Source organism: Rhinolophus ferrumequinum, chromosome 18 (assembly GCF_004115265.2).
Source record: "Rhinolophus ferrumequinum isolate MPI-CBG mRhiFer1 chromosome 18, mRhiFer1_v1.p, whole genome shotgun sequence".
NCBI classification, from domain to species: Eukaryota; Metazoa; Chordata; class Mammalia; order Chiroptera; family Rhinolophidae; genus Rhinolophus; species Rhinolophus ferrumequinum.
In genome coordinates, this window is record NC_046301.1 from 54,225,797 (window position 1) to 54,239,866 (window position 14,070).

Below are 14,070 nucleotides of genomic sequence, written 5' to 3' on the forward strand. Positions count from 1 at the left end.
TATTGAGATGGTATATCTTGTACTAAAATATCTCTATATATCAAGTATCTAGTTTAATGTAGTGATCTCTTGCCCAGAAAATTTATAAGAAAAGTTATAAGAAGTGATGAAAGCAATGTTTTCAAGAAGGGGACACATACATATGTTATGAAAAAATATGTATAAATTAATTGACTTTATTTTACTATTATTATGTTATTATAATACAAGTGTCCATTTCATTTCTCTTTGAGCTACAGTCACACACACAGAGAGACACACACATTAATTTGCGAAAAGCAATGTGAAATCGACTGAAAATGTGAAAGGGAGATGAGAGTGGGTTTACATCATATATTGCACAAATCACAAGTTGAAATCCAGTTTAGATGAAGCACTTCTTAATGCTTTCCCGTTCCTTCTACTTGGTCCATGATGTGCCTTGCATTTCTTATACCATGGATGCCATGCCCAAGTTTCTCTTTCAACTTTAATTCATCAATTTTCTCTGGAGTTCCAAATTCCTTATTATGACAAATGATATGGTTTTATTTCAGATTTACCTTTTAAATTTGTATAACCAAATACATCACATTTCATAGTTGCCAGGATTTACCGTTTTTAAAAAACTAATGGTAAGTTATAGAATATAACAACACCAACATAAAAAACCAGTATCCATCACAGTCTTCCCTGGGGGAAAACATATATTCAGTCATAGAAAATAGCAGACATTCCTGGCCTCTTTCTTCTGCTATAATTTTTATACCCCTTGGGCCAGGTAAAATCCTGTGTATCGCTTTCCTCAAGTGTATATCAGGCTCACTTTTAAACTTTGAGATTCTGCCTCCCCAAAGGATATGGAATTGACTGGTAGGGTAGAGTGGGATATCAATCAAACTTGCTTTTTAGAGGAGTAGAACAGATTATCAAGGTTCCTTCTTTAAGTGTCTTAATCGCCGTATGACAAAGGTCACATTTAACATCATGTTGTGCTTGTATGTTTTTAAGTGTCTATCTTCTCTACTGAAAATGGATAGATAGACATTTTATTTAGTTAGTTCTAGGTTGCCCTGTATCTTCTTGAATCTGTACCATAATCCCTGGATCCTACTCAAAATAAAGGTATAGGACTAAATGGTCTCTTTCAGTAAACAACTCTGCCTATTAAAGGCAAAAACAAATGTTCTGGTTTTTCCTGCGGACCATTCTGATAAGGTGTGAAAACTTCTTTGTTTGGTGTTCTACTTTAGTTCCACTCACTAAATCTAAACAGGTGTCTGAGGTTTATTTCTGTTATTTGGATCTCTCTCTTTCCTTCAGTAGGCTGTGTTCTCCAACCGTAAAAATTCAGTACTCTCTTTGGATCTATTGTTAAATCTGAGCTTGAATAATGCTAGCTGCAGTGGAAATTGTTCTGGTAGCAATATGCTCCAAATTGGTTGAATTTTTCAATGATGTCTCATAGAATGATAGCCCAGTGCAAAAGTCTTAACAAACATGTACTAATTTTCTTTCTTTGAGGAATGATCACAAACTTGACCAGGGCATCTTTGTATCTCCACTAAGTGTTGTATATATGACTAGTGTGGTCAGGCACTCAATTCCATAGTAGCACATTTGATATGTAAAGAACATATTATATTCCTGAAACAGACCTGAACATGTCATGCCTGAAATTAGGATTACAGGGTGCCATGACAGAAGGTATTGATATCTTCCTCCTGGCATGCTGACATGTAGGAAAGTGTCATTGAGAAAGAAGGTTAATGATCATTCGTTATGTAAAGGAGCATAGAACTCTTCATTGTAATTTATTCAGATGGATATTGAAGTCACTAGGAATATTCAAAGAAAAAATAACGTGGACAGAAATACTGTGAATCAGGAGCTTTATCCATTCATTAAGTAAGGGTTGAGAATAGGAGGAAATCATGTAGCTGAATGGCCTGAGATTCAAAAGTAGGTTCTGTCTATCTATCTATCTATCTATCTATCTATCTATCTATCTATCTATCTATCTACCTACCTACCTACCTATCTATAATTTATCTACCTATCTACCTATCTATCTGGTGAAGATTGGTTTGAGAAAAGGAAATAATCCATCAGTGCCAATAAGGAACCATTTATTTATTTACCATTTTCTTGCACTGGGGTAGAATAGATCACAGAGAAAATTATCCTCCAGTTATTAAAATTATTGGATAAATGGTTTTCTTAACAGGCAACTGGAATTTTCTAAAACCAATATCATGAAGAACATGTTTTTTGTTTGTTTGTTTGTTTGTTTTTTTAAGAAATGGAAGGCAAGAGAATTTTCTGATCAGAGATGAGGATTTCCAGAGGGCACTTTGATGGGTTTGAGTTGGAAAAGAATAGAGATTGGATCAGATTGGGAAATGTGCACAGCAATATGAAACGACTTGAATTTTATAAGATCTCAAAGGTAAACCAGTATATGAAGCACAGAGGAATTTGTCCAAACCATCTATTAGAGGAGAATAGGCAACTGTTTCTTGCATCGTTGTCCTATATATTTGATCCTCAAGGGAAAATGAGATGATACACAGGCAGACTTCACTCGCTGGAATGGCACTCTTGAGTTTGTTAGCACTGTTAAAAGATCAACTGAGGCACATTAAAATTTTAAGCGTTTGCTCGAGCAAAGATCATTTTGAAAAGGGCAATCAAACCAGAAAAGGTTAGAGGCATTCTGGAGAGGGAAACTAGAGAAAAACAAACAAACAAACAAAAAACAAAACAAAACGAAGAAAAACTTTTATAGCGGAAAGGAGAGAGCAAACTAAGGAAATTATTGACTGGCTATGGCTTAATGCCAAATGGCTACTTGTGATTGGTTATCCTTAGGTTTCAATTTAGTAACCTGAGGTATTTATAAGCCTAGATTTTGGTTTACTTTTGTAGGCATCACCATATTAGAGCCAACTCAGTCTAACAACCTCCTTGTTTAATTCATTTAAAAGAAGTAAATATAGGATTCTTGAGATGAAGTGGTTCTTAGAGCTTGGAAAATGTGCTCATTAGGTGTCTCCCCATTTTATAAAATAACTGCTGGTAGAATTTAAGTAAGCAAAACCATCCCCTTGTGATTCTGAGTTTAAATAAACAGCTGTATTGAGTATATTGATTTAGCTTTTTCTTCATTTAGATTTTGTCATCTTAATAAGCTGATTCACATTAGGAATGCATATTAGAATGAAATATTCCCCTAATGTGCACACATACCAACTCTTTATTAAAATAATAAAAAGAACTACTTGTTCACAGGATTTAGATTATTATGTTATACATATTTGACTTAAAAAGCCATTTGCTCAATGACTACCATATGTGAATGCATTTACAAAAATTAAATAAAAAGCAGGAATAAATAAGACTAGATATTTTGAAGCTAACAGTATGGGCATGCGAATGGTGTTTTATAACCTTTTTACATAACAATTTTCTTTAAACATTATTAGAAAAGTTACATAGTAAATGGACACTTAACATCTATTTTGACTCGATAAAGCCTATTACAATTGTAATGATTTTAAAAAAGGGTCTGTTGGCTCGTCAGCATTTTCATTCACCATGAGATTTGTAAGAATTGTTTTGTCTCATAGATCAAAAGCTATTTTATTGGGGACAAATTAAATACAAACCAGTAAGTACATGTATGGACAGAGAAAATGATAAGTCCTCACTTGTTAAGTCCAGGGAATGTCATGGTAATTAATCCTATTTAACATTGCAAACACTTATAAACTTATTAGGTATTCAAAATAAGGCAGCAGAAACCAAGTGTTTGACTTAGGGTGGCGTTTGCAATGCCAATAGAATGAAGACCCTGGTAGCATTGGGAATTTCCTTACCAGTACTAAATAATTAAGAATAATAATAACAGCAACAATTGGCACTTAGAGAAATATAAAACCTGTGATTGTTGGTTTAGGTACAGTTCTGAGCAACAATTAACAACAAGTACTTTCAATTGTAGCTGGAAACATTACTAACTAGTTTCAGATTTAAAAAAAAAATACTGTTCATAATATGCACAAGACAACTGAAAAATTAAAATTTAGTTTTAAGCAGTGTTAAACATATCTGTAACATCTTTCCTTTAGAATGACAAGGTACATTGGAAAATCTGGCACACACGGTCAGAGAACTCCTGTGAGCCATATAGAGTGCCTTAAAAAAATGAAATACTTTTCTCCCCCCCAGAGTTTTAATAATGTTATCTCTTTAATTGGTATTCTTAAGCAATTGATGTTGGCCCTATTTTATATTTTTAACAATTTCTAACCTATTAGGCATTTTAAAAAACCTAAAAGAGAACTTAGAAGATTTAATTATTTTCACTTAATTAGTTTTTTTTAATATACCTATTGCAAGATACCATCAGTTATACATGATTAAACAGTTATAATTATAATACTAATTATATACTCCATCCTTTCACTTCGTTTATTTTTAAAGCACTGTTGACAATCTGTAATTATCTTGTTTATTTAATTTTTTGATTACATCTTCCCACTCATCCTCTCTAGAATATTAACTCCATGGAGGCATAGAAAGGAGAGAAGGAGAAAGGAAGAAGAAAGTGGGCAACAAAAGGGTCAGACTAAGTAGTAGAGGATCCGACGAACGTTGAATATGTGAGAGAAGCTCAAAGCTAATGCTTGGGTATTCCTACCAAAGGAGTATTTTTATTTTCTGCCACTTAAGCTATGATGTAATTTACACATTTACCAAGTAGAGAAGTGAGTATGTCTACCTCTCCTCAATCTCACAAATACGATCAACTTTCTTTGAAATAGAAGAGTCCTGAGCTCTAATTCCACTAAGACCATTGCGTCTTTGACATGGTCGTCATTCGTTTGGGAAAAATAGTTTGAAAAGGAAAGAGATCGGATAGCTCGAAGCTATGAGTGATATATCTGTTCATGAATTTACATTTGCCATTTTTTTCCTGTCTCCACCAAGGAGACAAATAAAAATAAAATAAAGTAAAAATAAACGAAAATAAAATAGTAGAACTGGCAGATTGTACTCCTCTATCCTCTCATCCCCTCACACCCATGGTCTCATCACCATAATCTACCTTGAGACCGTCAGAATCAATCCTGTGTATATCATATCTTTTACGAGAATCAGTATAATAATTTGGATTCCCAAGTCATGCTATATCTCCATAAACTCTGGTATCCATATATCTCTATAGCAGGAGATGCGTACTTCTGACACTTTCTATTTCTCTTTCCAGTTTTATTTATTTTTAGATAACTTATCATCATCTGACATATTCTGTGTTTAACTTGTATATTTATTTGCCTTCCTTCACTAGAATGTAAATTCCACAGGGAAGAGATTTTTGTATTTCTTCCTGGTGGCAGTTTTTGGAAACTAGAACATTGTCTGACACAGAGTAGACAGTCAAAAATGATTCATTGAATGGATGATTCAATAAAGGAATGAAAGAGGATAATAAAGAGAATAGTGTACTTTGGAGAGAGACAGGTTTTATTTTCTTTTTAATTTTCTTTTTTGGAACAAAAAATACCGTAGTACCAAAATATTAAATCATCTATCTTTATTATTATAATTTCACATGCAACTTTGACAGTTCTATTACATCGATGTTAAATATTTCCCTCTTGGATATTATGTGTTTGAGCTCCCTTGATGACATGCATTCTGCTGATATTTCTATCTTGTCATACTGACTCTAACTTTTTTGGAGCCCATGTCACTTGTTACTTGATCTTTAATCAAAAAAACAAACATATAAAATAAGTCATTTATTGTAATCTTAACAAATTCACCAAAAACACTAGTCAGTGTGGGAAACATTTTTAATATTCCATAGTAGAAAACATGAAATTATGAGTGGTCTCTTAGACTGAAGCTTTATCATAGATATTTAAGTGACAATATACTCAGTGACTGGTCCTGTCATGAATCACTAGTTCAGAAGTAACATGTTCATATGTTTTGAGAAGCCTAAGTGGGAGGTTTGTGAAAGAAGTGTCAGACATAAAAAATGAAAATTCAGTTAACTATCAAAGCCCTACAAGTTTGCATCTCCTGTGCCAAAAAATGCTTCATGTATTACTTTGCACTGGGGAAGGAAATCTACTTATATGTGTACTTTCCCTGACAGTCCAATACTCAGCACTTTAAGGCTATCAAAACCCTGGATAGCTAAAGCAATTTTTCCATGCTGCTGAAAGCTCATAGGAAAGTTCTTCCCTCCTTTGGAACACTCCAGACTATGGTAATGTCCCATCAGGAAACTTATAGGAGAGAAAAAGTTACGAGAAAGCATGTTTTAAATAGGCTGTGTCATTGACCAAAAAGAGAATACATGAGGAAAACGTGTATTTGAAATATTGATTAATGAGAGGATGAATCACCTCTCTCCTGTACATGGGAATGACCCAGTATAGGTAACAGGGATTTTTAGAAAGGTCGCTAACCAGACCATAAACTGCATGCCCAGCTTAAGTCTTATAATCATGATCCACTCTTGATCAAGCTAGTCTTATGCCAGAGCCAGCACTCAGGAAAAAGGTAAAAGTTTGTTGTCTTGGTCTCGTACATGGTTTGAGTAAAATATTGGAACAGAAATAAATATGACAAAATTATGAAAGCTTTTCCCCCAACTTTCTTTTCTATCTTCATCTCATTACCAAAAGTTACGAGAATAAAAGCTACTGAACATATTATTGAAATAACTGACCAAAGCCTGGTTTCAATGCATCTTAAAATTACCACAATGATAGCATTTTAGGAAGAGCAGAGTGAGGTGAGATCAAATACAGTCTCCTGTCCCACCCAGGAAAAGTCATTTTCCATGACCTAACAAATAACAGATGGAGAATGACTGAGAGCTCTGTTGCTTTCTAAGCAGAAAAGCAGTATTTGTTTCTTCATTAGGCTTATCGGAGAGATGGCTTCAGACTTTAGGTAGTTTTGTTCATCTCTCCAGGTGTCGCACGGTCCTCAAGTGTAGGGCTTAATACTCGCTACCAGCAACATGGACCAGTTAAAGCAGAGACATGTTTTGCTTCGTCCTGCCAAGGCAGGATAGCTTGGGTAATGAAATTTGAATACGATATACAAGACTAGAGAACCCACTGTATTGCAGAAGTTATATTTAGCGCTGTGTATGCTATCATTGCATATCGCCACTCAAGTGACTAGAGATGGGGCTGGAGGTTCTAGTGACTCATATGCTAAGCTCCGTCCTCAGAGTTGTCTCAACAGCTCATCCACACTTAGACGTGACTGAACTTTTAGCATAGAACTCTTCCAAGAAAGGTTAAAAAGAGAGCTCAAAACATCTGAGAATCTTTAGAGATTAGCATGAGCAATGTGCCATTGATATAACAAAGAAAGCATGAAACATATTGCTTACCAAAAGAAACAACAATACATTGTGAATGCACGAACCAGAAGCACAGGCAGGTGTGGAAATCTGCAGTGAATCATTTGAATAAGAAGCACACTAATATATATATATATATATATATATATATATATATATATATATATATATATATATTTTTATATAAATATATATATTTATATATATATAAAAGGTCACTATTTTTAATGTTAAATGATTACTTTTTGAGGGCATACTATGTTGTCTTGCACTGACTGTGTGTGTGTGAAAAATCTTCACAACAATGAGGGATAGATGTCACTATCTTCAATTTCCAATAGAGGACATGTTAAGTGATTTGCCAGAATTTACAGAGATTTTAGGTGGCATGGGCAGAACCTGAACCCAGAGCTGGCTGGCCTCAGAGCCTGTGTTGTCTGATTACACTGCACAACCTTTTAAAAAACACACTGTGTTGCCAAATACAAGCAATGTCTGATTACACTGCACAACCTTTTAAAAAACACACTGTGATGCCAACTACAAGCAATCGTGTCTGTATGTGGGAGACTATGAAAGGCCATGAAGCAGCTATGCAGCTACCCAGAATGGATAGGGATGTTTGAAAAATCTTGGTGAGCCCTTTTCTATGACAAGCAATAGTCCAAAGCAGTAGAGTATAAAAAAGCTACAGCCTCAGTCCATAGCAGAGCACAGAATAGAAAAGCACTTTGATGATTTTCCTCACCCACGCTTGGCTAGATTTTCATCATCAATCGGCACATTAATTCTATCTGGCTCCTGGAAACAGTCATTTGCTTAATAGCTCCTTTGTGACTGAGGGAGTTAATGCAATCCCAAATGGCTTCACTTCCAGCTGGGGAGGAGTTTAGGCAGAGGAGAAAAAAAAAAGTCTAACTTCATTTTTCACAAATAATACAAGGACGAAAGCCAGAACAAACTACCTCACTGGTTTTGTTCGGAAAGAGCTCTGTTTTATTTTGACATAGGTCATTGAGACATAGGAGGCAATTTCCATTCCGTTCCTTGAGTCAATATAAGTGGAGCAAAGTAAATGTGTAAAATGCAAAATATCCTTTTAATGTTCAGATTTCCTGGGTCCTGTGAGATTTTTGTGTTAGGAAGTTTGGACTAAATTCTAAGTACCTATTTTAACTTTATAACTTTATACCTTTGAAACTGTTACAAATAATTGTCCAGTGACTGAAAACCAGATTTTTCATAGATTCAGTTCCTTGCCCAACTGCACACTTAAAATGATCTATTAGGTGATTATTACATTAGACTATAGAAATGTTAAGACAAAGATATAATTGTATGGTTATAATTTTTTGGTCAGGTGATAAAACAGGAAGAACTGGGCAAGGATCTTTCAGACTGCACTTTGTATGATCTACTGAAATACGACGATTTTGACGCTGACAGGCACCTGGCTCTTGAAGAATTTTATAGAATATTTCGTGAGTATAAGCTTTATTCTCTAAATAACTCTTTGCTGCTTTCCCCTTTTTCTTTTAGACAATACGGTATGTTTGCTTGATCTCAGAATACAAGCTGTTTCTAAAAATAAGTCATGTAATTGAGGTAATCTAGATAATTTAAGTGTTTGGCTGTATTGAAACATATGTAAAAGCTAGGGATTTATTAGTTCTAAAATGAAGAGCTGGAAATATTTGGTAGCCATGATTCTAGTTTAAGATATAAATTCCAAAATGTTTCTTTCAAAATTGTGTTAGTGTAGGAACAGCACGTGAACAGTTGTCGCCGTATATCAAAAATAATATGATTATTTACACAGTGACTTTATTTTTACTTTATTGGGAAACCAAAAGTAGGTTAATAGGACTTTGCATATGCTTTCATAGTAATGGTTAGCATTAGAATTGAAATTATATTAATGTTAAGCTACTTAGGACTAATTTGTATATGCTTAAAGACTTCGTAAAATTGATTATCTGTGGTTTATAAAGCAGAATTATGAGAATAATTTTCTTTAAAAAAAAAATGTCTGCCAGGTTATTCTTTTAAAAATAGTTCAAAGACAAAGGACTAAGAGACATAAACCAGAAAAGAAAGGTTTAGAAGCTGAGTGGAAGAAAAGGAGAAAAAAATTAAATTAACTGGTTTATATTTGAAAATCACCAAAGAATCAAAGTTAAACAGGATTTATTTCAGCACTATTTTATATATATATGTATACATACACATTGTGTATTAAATACATATATATATATAATACATTATATATACACATGTATTACATATTGCTTTCCAAATATATAGGTATAATATATTCCATACATTATATATCATATATATGTATTATATCATATATATGCCATATGTAGTATATGTATACATATATACATATATGTATATGTATGTACGCATATATATGTATATGTATATATATGTATGTATATACATATATATGTATGTGTGTGTGTATATATATATATATATTTAGTATGGTATACCATATATAGCTTTCCCAAAAGGTGGGGGATAGGATTTGTATTTGGCATATATATATATATATATATATATATATATATATATACACACTTTTATATATACTTTTTTATATATATATACTTTTATATGTACTTTTTTTTTAAGTATGCTGCTTACATCTATCAGTGGTCTGAAATTGGGGAAAATACTTAATCTCTGATAATCCATATTAATAAGGATAGTAATTTACTTATCACATGATAACTTTGTATTAAAGCATTGAATTATATTTTATGAAATACTTGATATGAACAAATCAATATTTGTGAAATATTTGCCCATTATAAACTTTAAGGCAAGATATCAGTGTGCTCATATTTAATTTATTTGCATTTCTACTTAAATGAATACAAGATAATATGACTCCGTTATCCTTTAAAATTATTCACAAGGCTATACTATTTTTCAAAGATAACAAGAAAGCAGCACTATTATTCTACATTTATATCAAGAAACTGAAACACAGAGAAGTTGAGAAGTTAAGAATCAGGTGGCTGAGATTATAATCAAATGTATGTAAAAATAATTGTGAAGTCTCTGTGTTTTCCACTAAACGTAACTCTGTATCAGCATTGTTTTGTGTGCTCAGGATGACAAGGAAAAAATATTATGGTTCATTAAAGAAGAAATTATTTATATTATATAATATTATATTATTATATTTAATAGGATCTAACAAGATAGAAGGGGATAAATATCATAAAGAGGCCTACATAAGATATTAAGTGAATTGAGAATATAACATCTAACTTTGGGAATCAAAGACACTGTATGAAGTGGTGGCGATTGAATTAATCTTCAGGATGAGTGGATTTGGACTTTGGGAGATGACAGATGGGAGGTGGACAAAAAGAATAGCATAAATAAAAACTGAAAGTCCCTGACATACCAGTGTCTTTAGAGAAACTCGTCCAACTGCAATATCTGTCCCAGGTCTGAAATTCTATAAAAATATACCAATTATTATTACCATTTTACCAATTAATCAGTTTAGTCTACCAACTCCTATCCTCACCCTCATACTATGAGAATGCATAGATTTAACTAAATAATACTTGAACTAGTACTTAAACTATGTAGCAATAGCAGAAAATATTTTTAATGGTATACCATCTTTCAAGCGTCAATAAGATAATCAAATTGATTATATTTATATAGGAATTTTCCTCAAAATATAATTATTGTTGATGGTGGAATGGTAGAGCTGGAAACTAAAAAAAAAAAAATTGAAAAAATTGAAAATACATATGAATAATGTTATTTTTATAACAGCACAGCACAGACGCACAGACTGAATAATGATTTCTAGCAATATCAGTAAATAAGAATCTGGCCTAGAATATCACTGCTTGCACCTATCACAAGGAAAAATGATACTGGTTTGCTGGATATAAGTTGATGTTGCTAAGGAAGGCAAGGTAGCCAGTATATTATTCTGATAAATAAAATTCTGCAGTCCAGAAATCTGAATCATCAATAAAAAGTATTCAATAGAGAAATAGTAAAACATTGTCTATAAAGGAACTAGGTTGTACTAGGAACAATTGAATTTGTGTAGAAAACGATCTGTATGATATTGTTAACTATTGGAAGGTATTATTAATATGATAGCAATTTTATGGAAATTATTTATAGTAAATGCAATAAATTTAATGAATACTGTAATGATTGTACTCTTAGCTCATAATTATATGTAACAAAAAAGGTCTACATTTTTAATATTATAGGTCATAAAAATACTAGGTAATGGAAGCTCTTACAATCAGCAATCGTATTATAAGTGTTTGTTGTTGTTGTTGTTGTTGTTGTTTTGATAGTCACAAAACTATCCCTTAACAATGAAACATGATATTCACCTAATCATTAAGAGAAGATAATGTTTTTCTAAGGTAATGCTGGGATTATATGGGATATTTTAATATTCTGTGGTCTCACCCAGCACTCTTCTGGAAGGTGTTCCATTTTCAGTGTCACATCCTTCTTTAAACAGATCATCAAACTGTATAATGACCTTTCAGAGATAACGACACTAACTTATACAGATTGTGTCTGCATTAGAAAGAAGGTATTTTTATTTAAATGTAAATAGAAAACATACCAGTATATCTATTTCTTTCTCTCCATCTGTTATAATACTTTACAAACAAACCTACTTAACTTTTGAGAAGTTCAGTGACAGGCTTTGTATAATGGCATGATTTGGGGAAGTCACTATTATAGAATACTCGAGAAACACCATGAATAAAAATGTGTAACAATAGTGAGAAAGCAACCCATTCAAAAATTATATATTCAGTACCTGTGTGTATAGAGTGTTGTGATAGTTAAAACAACTTAAAAAGATAGGATTTATTTCCCTTACAGATATATAATGTCAGAGACTGATAAAAAAAGACAGATATAGAAAGGGTAAAAAGTAATCATTTTTTACATCCTGAATACATTCCCCCTTATAGTTCCTAAACAGAAAGCCCAGAAAACTAGAAAGTTTCTGAATGACTATCTAGAAGAATAGACTAAAACCCGACAAGTTAAGAAACTTATCTTGATCCATTGTTCACTGATACACAACAATGATAGGCAGATTTCTTGAGTTCTAGTTTTCTGTCATTGTATAAAATGGAAGAAAGTAGAGTAAAGGGTAATTGGTAAACAGGAAAACATTAATGATTAAAAAGAGCACACCATCAACTGTTAATTATAGTATTACAGTGTTTAAAAACAGCTATAGTAGCTATAAAATTTTCTATAAAATAGCTGTGTGTGTTTTTTTCCTTTCTGGATAAAATGCTATTTTAATATATTACAATAGTCATTAGATGGTATTCCTAATGTTTCTCCCGTTTTTTGACATTATTAAAATTTTCTTTGATTTTACTAAGATATTTTAAATAAATTATCAGTGTGAGCATAAGTTTTCTATATCATACCTTGATGAACAAAGTTAATGGGATCCAATAAATTTTAAGTGAGATCAGTGATATAGTTTTGAATACTTAGAGGAAACACTAAATCCTCAGGTCAGTTCCTGGATATTCCTCACTCTGGCATTTTGTTGTCTTAAATATTGTTAGTAAAGTGTGTAAATTTTTCAGTGCCAAGGTTTATTATAGAATTTAAAATGCGTTAATAGTGCCGTTATTAATTAAAAGGACCTGTATTAACACAAAGACTCAGCATTTTTTTCCAATGAAAATTAAATTAAAATTTTGATTTAGTTTGATTTCCATGGAACACTATATTTTTGCTTTAAATCTGCAGGTAAATGCAAGTGATTTGCCATCAGATCAGACAACCATATATGAACTGAGGCATTTAATTTCAGAAATGCTATTCAAATAAAAGTTTGCATTTACTTATTTTTTGAAACTCAATTAATATGATAAAGTGCTATTACATGATTATTGATTTTAGGATTTTTTTAAAATTTTTATTTGGAATTTCTAGATAACGAAATTAACTACCTGGAAAAAGAATATCTGTTTTGAAAACAATTTCTATATACTTATTTCCTGAGTTAAATCACAAATTGCTTTGATTGTGATACTAAAGCTTAAAATTATATGAAATAAGGAGTTTGTGTAACTCTGATAGATTCTTGAAATTCTTAAACTGATATGAATTACAGTCCCCGAAACCATATATATGTACTTTAAGATGTATATGTGTTCTAGTGTTTCAAGTTCTAATGTCACACTTAAATAAATTTCAGTCAATTCAAAATGATCTTTATGTGTGGAAAATCCAAGGGAAGATAGGTTTCTTTCTTTTTTTCTTTTCCTTAAAGTTTATTGGGGTGACAATTGTTACTAAAGTTACATAGATTTCAGGTGTACAGTTCTGTTAATACATTATCTATATCTCACATTGTGTGTTCACCACCCAGAGTCAGTTGTCTTTCTTTCACCATATATTAGACCCTGTTTCTGTTTACCCTTTTCTAGAGCCCTCCTCCCCCCTTACCCTCTGGTAACCACTAAACTGTGTCTGTGTCTATGAATTTTTGTTTCTCATTTGCTTGTCTTGTTCTTTTGTTGTTTATGGTTTATATACCACATATCAGTGAAATCATATGGTTCTCTGCTTTTTCTGTCTGACTTATTTCTCTTAGCATTATAATCTCAAGATCCATCCATGTTGTCATAAAAGGTCCTATTTCA

The 14,070-nt window shown here is 32.3% G+C and overlaps 1 protein-coding gene across 1 annotated transcript in view; it reads left to right on the forward strand.

The window, feature by feature from the left end:
• Nucleotides 1-14,070, forward strand: part of FSTL5 (follistatin like 5) — a 631,294-nt gene that overhangs the window by 334,093 nt on the left and 283,131 nt on the right. Inside the window, exon 6 of the mRNA XM_033135298.1 lies at nt 8,736-8,856. Within this exon, the coding sequence (XP_032991189.1) occupies nt 8,736-8,856 (121 nt within the window). The remainder of the gene's footprint in view (nt 1-8,735; nt 8,857-14,070) is intronic.